At 46.3% G+C, this 12,948-nt stretch overlaps 1 protein-coding gene across 1 annotated transcript in view; it reads right to left on the bottom strand.

Annotated features, from left to right (window-relative positions):
• Window positions 1–11,978, bottom strand: part of LOC121844283 (testican-2-like) — a gene marked incomplete at its 3' end in the record, with an annotated part of 51,190 nt that extends 39,212 nt beyond the window's left edge. Inside the window, 1 exon segment of the mRNA XM_042314207.1 lies at window positions 11,507–11,978. Within this exon segment, the coding sequence (XP_042170141.1) occupies window positions 11,507–11,695 (189 nt within the window).
• Between the last annotated feature and the right edge of the window lie 970 nt (window positions 11,979–12,948).

The raw sequence follows: 12,948 nt of genomic DNA, 5'->3' as shown, positions 1-12,948 counted from the left end.
TAGCTAGTGAATCATAACTAGACCCTGGGCATTAGATAGTGAATCATAACCGGGGATTTAGCTAGTGAATCTTAACCAGACCCTGGGACTTAGCTAGTGAATCATAACCAGACCCTGGGACTTAGCTAGTGAATCATAACCAGACCCTGGGACTTAGCTAGTGAATCATAACCAGACCCTGGGACTTAGCTAGAGAATCATAACCGGACCCTGGGACTTAGCTAGTGAATCATAACCAGACCCTGGGACTTAGCTAGTGAATCTTAACCAGACCCTGGGACTTAGCTAGTGAATCATAACTAGACCCTGGGCATTAGATAGTGAATCATAACCGGACCCTGGGACTTAGCTTAGTGAATCTTAACCAGAGTGAATCATAACCAGACCCTGGGACTTAGCTAGTGAATCATAACCGGACCCTGGGACTTAGCTAGTGAATCATAACTAGACCCTGGGCATTAGATAGTGAATCATAACCGGACCCTGGGACTTAGCTAGTGAATCTTAACCAGACCCTGGGACTTAGCTAGTGAATCATAACCGGACCCTGGGACTTAGCTAGTGAATCATAACCAGACCCTGGGACTTAGCTAGTGAATCATAACTAGACCCTGGGCATTAGATAGTGAATCATAACCGGACCCTGGGACTTAGCTAGTGAATCATAACCGGACCCTGGGACTTAGCTAGTGAATCATAACCAGACCCTGGGACTTAGCTAGTGAATCATAACTAGACCCTGGGCATTAGATAGTGAATCATAACCGGACCCTGGGACTTAGCTAGTGAATCATAATCTCAGCTCATTTATTTGTTGTGGTCTCTCTCTCCTCTCTATCTTCCCCCACTCTCTCCCTTGCTCCCCCTATCTCCAGCTCTCTCTCCCTCCCACTCTCACCTCTCTTTCTCTCCCCCTCTCTCTCTCTCTCTCCCGTTACTCTCCTTCTCTTCCCCACCTCTCTCTCCCTCTCTTCTCTTTCCCATTACTCTCCCTCTCTCTCTCTAGCTCTCTCACCTCTCTTTCCCCCTCCCCCTCTCTCTATTCCATTACTCTCCCCTCTCATTACTCTCCCTCTCTTTCCCCCTCTCTTTCCCTCTCTCTCCCCCCTCTCTATACCCCCCTCTCTTCTCTAAATTTACCAGTTACGTAACTAAATGATGCCACTGCAGGTGCCAAGTAACCCATAACCCATTCTACCCATAACCCATTCTACCCATAACCCATTCTACCCATAACCCATTCTACCCATAACCCATAACCCATTCTACCCATAACCCATTCTACCCATAACCCATTCTATCCATAACCCATTCTACCCATAACCCATTCTATCCATAACCCATCCTTTCCTTGCACACCATTTGGTTCTGCACTAGTTATACAAACCAAAGAGAACTGTCAGACAGAGGAGCCATTTAAAGGGGAAGGATGTAGTCATTTCCCCCTCATCATTAAAATGTATCTGTCTCTGTATAACAGGTGCTATCTTCAGCAGCTCTCTGTGTGTGTGTGGCTGTGCAGCTTGCTCTGGGGATAACTGCTTTGCTCTATAATGAGCCCCTTCTATGCCAATGCTGAGAGGAAGAGAGGGGGGTGAGGAGGGAGGGAAGGAATGAAGAAAGGAGGGGTGAGAGGGTCTATTGGTCGTGAACAGCAGAGCATTGTCCCTCAATCCGCCGGGTCCTGTCCTCAGTGACCAGTTCTGGACCCCATATTCATAAAGCATCTTAGAGTAGGAGTGCTGATCTAGGATCAGTTTGGCCTTTTAGATCGAGCACAAGATAATGAATATGATTCAATGGAGAAAGGACGGACCTGGTCCTAGATCAGTACTAAGATCACTTTATGAATAAGGGCCCTGGTTGGCTTCTAACTGAGCACAAGATGGGATCTAGTCTAAAGATCACTTTATGAATATGGGCCCTGGTTGGCTTCTAACTGAGCACAAGATGGGATCTAGTCTAAAGATCACTTTATGAATACAGGCCCTGGTTGGCTTCTAACTGAGCACAAGATGGGATCTAGTCTAAAGATCACTTTATGAATACAGGCCCTGGTTGGCTTCTAACTGAGCACAAGATGGGATCTAGTCTAAACTGAGCACAAGATGGGATCTAGTCTAAAGATTACTTTATGAATACAGGCCCTGGTTGGCTTCTAACTTTATGAATAAGGGCCCTGGTTGGCTTCCAACTGAGCACAAAATGGGATCTAGTCTAAAGATCACTTTATGAATAAGGGCCCTGGTTGGCTTCTAACTGAGCACAAGATGGGATCTAGTCTAAAGATCAAAATAAGAACTGAGCACAAGATGGGATCTAAGCTAAAGATCATTTATGAATAAGGGCCCTGGTTGGCTTCTAACTGAGCACAAGATGGGATCTAAGCTAAAGATCACTTTATGAATAAGGGCCCTGGTTGGCTGGGATCTAACTGAGCACAAGATGGGATCTAGTCTAAAGATCACTTTATGAATACGGGCCCTGGTTGGCTTCTAACTGAGCACAAGATGGGATCTAGTCTAAAGATCACTTTATGAATACAGGCCCTGGTTGGCTTCTAACTGAGCACAAGATGGGATCTAGTCTAAAGATCACTTTATGAATACAGGCCCTGGTTGGCTTCTAACTGAGCACAAGATGGGATCTAGTCTAAAGATCACTTTATGAATACAGGCCCTGGTTGGCTTCTAACTGAGCACAAGATGGGATCTAGTCTTAAGATTACTTTATGAATACAGGCCCTGGTTGGCTTCTAACTGAGCACAAGATGGGATCTAGTCTAAAGATCACTTTATGAATACAGGCCCTGGTTGGCTTCTAACTGAGCACAAGATGGGATCTAGTCTAAAGATTACTTTATGAATACAGGCCCTGGTTGGCTTCTAACTGAGCGCAAGATGGGATCTAGTCTAAAGATCACTTTATGAATACAGGCCCTGGTTGGCTTCTAACTGAGCACAAGATGGGATCTAGTCTAAAGATCACTTTATGAATAAGGGCCCTGGTTGGCTTCCAACTGAGCACAAAATGGGATCTAGTCTAAAGATCACTTTATGAATAAGGGCCCTGGTTGGCTTCTAACTGAGCACAAGATGGGATCTAGTCTAAAGATCACTTTATGAATACAGGCCCTGGTTGGCTTCTAACTGAGCACAAGATGGGATCTAGTCTAAAGATCACTTTATGAATACAGGCCCTGGTTGGCTTCTAACTGAGCACAAGATGGGATCTAGTCTAAAGATCACTTTATGAATACAGGCCCTGGTTGGCTTCTAACTGAGCACAAGATGGGATCTAAGCTAAAGCCCGAGAAAGCGATGCACCTCATACCTCCAACTAAAGTGGGTCTGGGAAGCAGGAAGAATGTAGGAAGCAGAAAGACACAATTCTTCAAGCTCTCGTGTGTTTTAACTATTTACAATAACCTTTATTGAACTAGGCAAGTCAGTTAAGAACAAATTCTTATTTATAATGACGGCCTAGGAACAGAGGAATAACTGCCTTGTTCAGGGGCAGAACGACAGATTTGAACCTTGTCAGCTCGGGGATTCGATCTAGCAACCTTTCAGGCTACTGCCCCAACGCTCTAACCACTAGGCTACCTGCCGTCCCAAAAGGTTACAATTAACGGCCTACACCAGGCAAACCCGGACGACGCTGGGCCAATTGTGTGCCGCCCTATGGGACTCCCAATCACAGCCGGATGTGATACAGCCTGGATCCTAAAAGAGGATGTTGACTAGCTTCCAGAATGTCTAGGATATACATTAATGATGGGCTATAGGAAAAGGAAGCTCAACTCTCTATCCAGTTGCCATCCATCCTCACACACTGCATTCGGTCTCTTGCCGCAGCACTTGAGGAGATGATGGTGTCTGTGTGCACATTCTGACTACAGAGAATGACTTTAAGTGATGTATTTTTCAATATGAGAGCTGCTGTGGTAGCGACTGAAAAGATTGACATTCCAAATCTCCACGGAGTCACAGTGTGATGACAAGTTGACGTGTAACGTCATCAGCACTCATAATGAGTCCTTAGTAGACCCTGCTGTGTAGTAGACACATAGACACACACACAGATACACACACAGATACACAGACAGATACACAGATACACAGACAGACAGACAGACAGACAGACAGACAGACACACAGACAGACAGACAGACAGACAGACAGACAGACAGACAGACAGACAGACAGACAGACAGACAGACAGACAGACAGACAGACAGACAGACAGACACAGAAATACAGATACACAGACAGACACACAGACAGAGACAGACACAGACAGACAGAGAGATTGACAGACAGACACAGAAATGCAGATACACAGACAAACACACAGACAGACAGACAGACACACAGACAGACAGAGAGATTGACAGACAGACAGACAGACACAGACAGACACAGACAGACAGACAGACAGACAGACAGACAGACAGACAGACAGACAGACAGACAGACAGACAGACAGACAGACAGACAGACAGACAGACAGACAGACACAGACACAGACAGACAGACAGACAGACAGACAGACAGACAGACAGACAGACAGACAGACAGATTCTTCTGTATCTTCCATGCAAGCATCTGTTGGCGTCAATGTTTTCACTTCGGTTCAGAGATAATCTGCTCATTATCTCTTAGTTAGATGATGCATCTCAGTGCAGTCCTCTGTGGCTCAGTTGGTGGAGCACGGTGGCGTTGGTGCTTGCAACACCAGGAGAGTGAGTTCAATTCATGCAGGCACCACTCATTAGTAAATGGATGAAAGCTTTGGAAACTCGGCTTTGGATAAAATTGGTCTCGCCCTGCCATCACAATGCTGCTATGCTGTAGATCAGGGGTTCACAAACTTGGTTCTGGGGCCCCTCCTGGGTGCGTTTTTTGTTCAAAGATTGATGACGAGTTGGTTATTTGAAACAGCTGTGTTTAAAGACACTGCTGTAGAACCACAGATTCTAAGTATCCTTCCACTGAGACCAAGGCTGCATCCCAAAAGGAACACTATTCCAATGACACCCTATTCCAATGGCACCCTATTCCAATGGCACCCTATTCCAATGGCACCCTATTCCAATGGCACCCTATCCCAATGGCACCCTATTCCAATGGCACCCTATCCCAAATGGCACCCTATTCCAATGGCACCCTATTCCAATGGCACCCTATTCCCTTTTTACCAGAGCCGTCAGAAAGGATTCACACCCCTTTGACTTTTCCCACATCTTGTTGTGTCACAGCCTGAATTTAAAATGGATTACATTGAGATTTTTCCATCACTGACCTACACACAAGGCAAAGAAGGCCACCTATTGGTAGATGGCTAAACATTTTTAAAGAAGCAGACATTTAATATCCCTTTGAGCATGATGGTTATTATTTACACTTTGGATGGTGTATCAATACACCCAGTCACTACAAGGATACTGGCGTCCTTCCTAACTCAGTTGCCGGAGAGGAAGGAAACCGCTCAGGGATTTCACCATAAGGTAAATGGTGTCTTTAAAACTGTTACAGAGTTTAATGGTTGTGATAAGAGAAAACTGAGGATGGATAAACAACATTGTAGTTAATCCACAATGCTAACCTAAATGACAGAATAAAACAAAGGATGCCTGTACAGAATACAAATATTCCAAAACCTGCATCCTGTTTGCAACAAGGAACTGAAGTAATACTGCAACAAATGTGGCAAAGCAATATTTTTTTGTCCTGAATACAAAGTGTTGTTTTTGGGGAAAAACCCAATAAAACACATTACTTAGTACCACTCTCCATATTTTCAAGCATAATTGTGCCTGCATCATGTTATGGGTATGCTTGTAATCGTTAAGGACTGGGGTGTTTTTCAGGATAAAAGAATACACTGAATGGAGGAGCTAAGCACTGGCAAAATCCTAGAGGAAAACCTGGTTTAATCTGCTTTCCACTGGACACTGGGAGACAAATTCACCTTTCATCAGGACAACAAATTAAACACAATGTCAAATCTACACTGGAGTCGCTAACCAAGAAGACAGTGAATGTTCCTCAGTGTCCGAGTTACAGTTTTTACTTAAATATAATTGGAAATATATGGCAAGACCTGAAAACGGTTGTCTAGCAATGATCAACAACCAACTTGACAGAGCTTGAAGAATTTCTAGAAGAATAATGGGCAAATGTTGCACAATCCAGGTGTGGAAAGCTCTTAGAGACTCACCCAGAAAGACTCACAGCTGTAATCGCTGCCAAAGGTGCTTCAGTAAAGTTTTGATTCTAGGTTGTGAATAATTATGTAAATGATAGCCTGGTTCCTCTCTCGGTTTCTTCCTAGGTTCTGGCCTTTCTAGGGAGTTTTTCCTAGCCACCGTGCTTCTACACCTGCATTGCTTGCTGTTTGGGGTTTTAGGCTGGGTCTCTGTACAGCACTTTGAGATATCAGCTGATGTAAAAGGGCTTTATAAATACATATGATTGATTGATAAGATATTTATGTACTTAATTTTGATTTATTTATCTAAAAACGTGTTTTCACTGTCATTATGGGATATTGTGTGTACATACAGTAGGTGGGTGAGGGAAAACAACAACAATTTAATTCATTTTGAATTCAGGCTGTTAAATAAGTCAAGGGGTGTGAATAATTTCTGAAGGCCCTGGATAGGGAAGTATATAGGGAATAGGGTTCCATCTGGGACACTCCCTAAGTATCCTTCCCTGGCATTGAGATGAAGCCATGTGTTGTGTTCCTGTCCTTGGCACTGAGGGGGAGTCCTCAGCTCAGTCTCCACCGTACAAACAGTGACGCACACACACACAGAGAGACAGACTGACACACACACAGAGAGAGACAGACTGACACACACACACACAGTGAGAGGGACAGACTGACACACACAGACAGAGAGACAGACTGACACACACACACACAGAGACAGACTGACACACACACACACAGAGAGAGACAGACTGACACACACACACACAGAGAGAGACAGACTGACACACACACACACACAGAGAGACTGACAGACACACACACACACAGAGAGACAGACTGACACACACACACACACAGAGACAGACTGACACACACAGAGAGAGACAGACTGACACACACACAGAGAGAGAGACAGACTGACACACACACAGTGAGAGAGACAGACTGACACACACACAGAGAGAGACAGACTGACACACACACACACACAGAGACACAGACAGACTGACACACACACACACACAGAGAGACAGACTGACACACACACACACAGAGAGACAGACAGACTGACACACACACAGAGAGAGACAGACTGACACACACACAGAGAGAGACAGACTGACACACACACACAGAGAGAGACAGACACACACACACACACAGAGACAGACTGACAGACTGACACACACACACAGAGAGAGACAGACTGACACACACACAGAGAGACAGACTGACACACACACAGCGAGAGAGACAGACACACACAAATCAAATCAAATCAAATGTATTTATATAGCCCTTCATACATCAGCTGATATCTCAAAGTGCTGTACAGAAACCCAGCCTAAAACCCCAAACAGCAAGCAATGCAGGTGTAGAAGCACGGTGGCGAGGAAAAACTCTCTAGAAAGGCCAAAACCTAGGAAGAAACCTAGAGAGGAACCAGGCTATGTGGGGTGGCCAGTCCTCTTCTGGCTGTGCTGGGTGGAGATTATAACAGAACATGGCCAAGATGTTCAAATGTTCATAAATGACCAGCATGGTCGAATAATAATAAGGCAGAACAGTTGAAACTGGAGCAGCAGCACGGCCAGGTGGACTGGGGACAGCAAGGAGTCATCATGTCAATCAAATATCAATCAAAGTCACACACAGAGAGACAGACTGACACACACACAGCGAGAGAGACAGACTGACACACAAACACAGAGAGAGACAGACTGACACACACAGTCTTTGGCCCACTGTCTGGTCTGGTGCCACTGTGCCACACAAGTGGATCCCCTTTTTCCTGTCATGTGATTGGCTGTGTTTGGGGGCGTGACAGGAGAGAATGAATCGAGTCTCTCTAAAATAAATAAACAAATAAACAAACAATTTTTTTTTTTAATATTTAAAAAATACATACATAAAATAATAAATAAAAAATAAAAATAACTAAATAAACAAAACAATAAATAAATAAATAAAGAACTAAATAAACAAATAAATAAACAAAACAATAAATAAATAAATAAATAAACAAAACAATAAATAACTAAATAAACAAATAAATAAACAAAACAATAAATAAATAAATAAAACTTTCAATCCCTTTCTCCTCCTCCTCCAAATATAACCAACCGGACAGCGAATCCACAGGGTGAACAAATAATAAACAGCAATAAATGAATCACGGGCTATATAAACAAAACCACAGGGTGAGTCAATCGGACAGAACTCCACAGGGTGAGTCACGGGCCGGACAGCGAGTCCACAGGGTGAGTCACGGGCCGGACAGCGAGTCCACAGGGTGAGTCACGGGCCGGACAGCGAGTCCACAGGGTGAGTCACGGGCCGGACAGCGAGTCCACAGGGTGAGTCACGGGCCGGACAGCGAGTCCACAGGGTGAGTCACGGGCCGGACAGCGAGTCCACAGGGTGAGTCACGGGCCGGACAGCGAGTCCACAGGGTGAGTCACGGGCCGGACAGCGAGTCCACAGGGTGAGTCACGGGCCGGACAGCGAGTCCACAGGGTGAGTCACGGGCCGGACAGCGAGTCCACAGGGTGAGTCACGGGCCGGACAGCGAGTCCACAGGGTGAGTCACGGGGACAGCCGGACAGCGAGTCCACAGGGTGAGTCACGGGCCGGACAGCGAGTCCACAGGGTGAGTCACGGGCCGGACAGCGAGTCCACAGGGTGAGTCACGGGCCGGACAGCGAGTCCACAGGGTGAGTGGGCCGGAGTCACAGGGCGGGCGGACAGCAGTCCACAGGGTGAGTCACGGGCCGGACAGCGAGTCCACAGGGTGAGTCACGGGCCGGACAGCGAGTCCACAGGGTGAGTCACGGGGACAGCGGACAGCGAGTCCACAGGGTGAGTCACGGGCCGGACAGCGAGTCCACAGGGTGAGTCACGGGCCGGACAGCGAGTCCACAGGGTGAGTCACGGGCCGGACAGCGAGTCCACAGGGTGAGTCACGGGCCGGACAGCGAGTCCACAGGGTGAGTCACGGGCCGGACAGCGAGTCCACAGGGTGAGTCACGGGCCGGACAGCGAGTCCACAGGGTGAGTCACGGGCCGGACAGCGAGTCCACAGGGTGAGTCACGGGCCGGACAGCGAGTCCACAGGGTGAGTCACGGGCCGGACAGCGAGTCCACAGGGTGAGTCACGGGCCGGACAGCGACAGGGTGAGTCACGGGCCGGACAGCGAGTCCACAGGGTGAGTCACGGGCCGGACAGCGAGTCCACAGGGTGAGTCACGGGCCGGACAGCGAGTCCACAGGGTGAGTCCACAGGGTGAGTCACGGGCCGGACAGCGAGTCCACAGGGTGAGTCACGGGCCGGACAGCGAGTCCACAGGGTGAGTCACGGGCCGGACAGCGAGTCCACAGGGTGAGTCACGGGCCGGACAGCGAGTCCACAGGGTGAGTCACGGGCCGGACAGCGAGTCCACAGGGTGAGTCACGGGCCGGACAGCGAGTCCACAGGGTGAGTCACGGGCCGGACAGCGAGTCCACAGGGTGAGTCACGGGCGGGCCGGGTGAGTCAGGGCCGGTCCACAGGGTGAGTCACGGGCCGGACAGCGAGTCCACAGGGTGAGTCACGGGCCGGACAGCGAGTCCACAGGGTGAGTCACGGGCCGGACAGCGAGTCCACAGGGTGAGTCACGGGCCGGACAGCGAGTCCACAGGGTGAGTCACGGGCCGGACAGCGAGTCCACAGGGTGAGTCACGGGCCGGACAGCGAGTCCACAGGGTGAGTCACGGGCCGGACAGCGAGTCCACAGGGTGAGTCACGGGCCGGACAGCGAGTCCACAGGGTGAGTCACGGGCCGGACAGCGAGTCCACAGGGTGAGTCACGGGCCGGACAGCGAGTCCACAGGGTGAGTCACGGGCCGGACAGCGAGTCCACAGGGTGAGTCATGGGCTTGTTTTCTCTGTGTGTTGCCTCTTGTCTTTCTTCAACAGTCTCCGACTATAGAGGCAGATTTTATATGCAGCGGGCAACCAGATACATAAATATAGACCAGCAAATACATTCTCTGCCCAATGCCCTGGTTTTATTATCAATCAGTTACCCACGTCTGGATTTAATATCAATCAAAGTTACCCACAAACAACTGGTTAAAAGTAGTGCAAAATATAGGGAACACACACACACACACACACACACACACACACAGTAAATCGTTTTCCACTTTACAAAAGACAAGGCAGATCAACTATGACACTGGGCATTATATCAAGCACTTTGTATTGCAACCCCACTGTATGACTTGAGTCGGGATCAACAACCTCCCATCTATCAACGTTGCAATAGACGTCGGTGTTGTGTTAACTATAGACTAGTGTATCATTGTCCTTCAGAATAAGCCTATTACGAGAATCTGTCCAAATGTGTCCGTGGGCATTTTCTACACAACTAATACGTTATTGTGTAGGGCTGTGCATTGAATAACTGCGTATTGATTTCGACTAGCGCAGAAATGAAGGAGTAGACATTATTTAGGAAAAATGAAGTGGGGCTCTATACTACTGTAAAACCGACTCGGCTTATATCGACATGACATTATGTTAGAAATCAATTAAGTCTGGAATAACAACCCAGCAAGTTAAAACATACAAGTTCATAACATGCTGCTAGAGCCTAACCAAAGCTTGTCTTATACACAGGGCGGGGTAGCCTGGGGAGGGCGGGGACCAGTAACCGAAAGGTTGTTAGATCGAATCCCCGAGCTGACAAAGCACAAATCTCTCGTTCTGCCCCTGAACAAGGCAGTTAACCCACTGTTCCTAGGCCGTCATTGTAAATAAGAATTTGTTCTAAACTGACTTGCCTAGTTAAATAAAGGTACAAATAAATAAAATTAACCGGCGCAGAGGTTTAGACGAACTCAATGTTAGGTATAGCCTACACCTTATGACGAACTATATATATATATATATATATAAAGCAGCAGATTCCACATAATGAAGCGTTGTTATAGTAACTGTATTATTATAACCTTTAGAATTGTATTCATGAGGTGAATTTGCGTTGTATTCATGTTGCCGTTGCATGTTATTGTTGCCTATCAGTGAGGCGCATTCAAGAGCGGGTCAACTGTGCCGCGCAATTAGCTACATTACCTGTTTGGTTATAAACATATCACCTCCGTTACTGCCTAGGGTTACCATCAGGTTACAACACACCCGGTGGCCTAGTCTATTCGTTCAACCTCACATCATTAGCCTACAGCGTAATATTTTCAATTTCATTCCAAACAAAATAGTATTCATTTAAAATAGCCAACTCACGTCTCTGAAGCGATTCCAGTGTTTGATCTTCCGGCTGTACTGAGAAATGGTTGATAGCCATTGCTTATCTTCCATGAAATTCCCTGCTTTTTCTCCCTCTTTCCCACCTTTCACTTCCACCTGCATCGATGTGCCGAACAGCACGACGGCTGGCAGCAGGAGGCAAACCACATCTCTCATCCCGACCATATTTGTGTTGCTGTTTTAGTAGCCGCTATATCTTATCCTGTCCTCTAAACCAAGGTTTTAACGATGCGATGTAGCCAGGCAGCCCGACTCGAATAGACTACGCGTTTCTCATAGACGAGTTTACAGCAGTGCGATCAGGGCAGAGCGAGCATGAATATGAGAGAGAGAGACGCCAGTGAAATGGTGTTATTCTAAACCGTGTTTCTAATTGAATGAGTGAAGCCAGCAATAGCCTAACATGCATTTGACTCTTCCATTTAGTAGTCTATTATACAACACTGTCATACAATACTGCACTTTAGATGGTTATTTGGTCTTAATTAACAAGTAAAACGGGTTTTAAAGTGTTTATCCCTCTTCTTATTGTCCTACTTGTCTTCAGTCTACCAAATAGAAACGGATTCATTATTGAGTCGTACCAGCACACAGTCACAGAACTGATAGAGATTATGAGTATCACAGAACTGATAGAAATGTATTGAGTCGTACCAGCACACAGTCACAGAACTGATAGAAATGGATGAATTATTGAGTCGTACCAGCACACAGTCACAGAACTGATAGAAATGTATTAATTATTGAGTCGTACCAGCACAGTCACAGAACTGATATAAATGGATTAATTATTGAGTCGTACCAGCACACAGTCACAATCACAGAACTGATAGAAATGTATGAATTATTGAGTTGTACCAGCACACAGTCACAGAACTGATAGAAATGGATGAATTATTGAGTCGTACCAGCACACAGTCACAGGACTGATAGAAATGTATGAATTATTGAGTCGTACCAGCACACAGTCACAGGACTGATAGAAATGTATGAATTATTGAGTTGTACCAGCACACAGTCACAGAACTGATATAAATGGATTAATTATTGAGTTGTACCAGCACACAGTCACAATCACAGAACTGATAGAAATGTATTAATTATTGAGTCGTACCAGCACACAGAACTGATAGAAATGTATGAATTATTGAGTCGTACCAGCACACAGAACTGATAGAAATGGATGAATTATTGAGTCGTACCAGCACACAGTCACAGAACTGATAGAAATGTATGAATTATTGAGTCGTACCAGCACACAGTCACAGAACTGATATAAATGTATGAATTATTGAATGTACCAGCACACAGTCACAGAACTGATATAAATGTATGAATTATTGAGCCGTACCAGCACTCAGTCACAGAACTGATATAAATGTATGAATTATTGAGCCGTACCAGCACACAGTCACAGA

Source organism: Oncorhynchus tshawytscha, unplaced genomic scaffold (genome assembly GCF_018296145.1).
Source record: "Oncorhynchus tshawytscha isolate Ot180627B unplaced genomic scaffold, Otsh_v2.0 Un_contig_7862_pilon_pilon, whole genome shotgun sequence".
NCBI classification, from domain to species: domain Eukaryota; kingdom Metazoa; phylum Chordata; class Actinopteri; order Salmoniformes; family Salmonidae; genus Oncorhynchus; species Oncorhynchus tshawytscha.
This window is presented reverse-complemented; position numbering and strand designations above follow the sequence as displayed.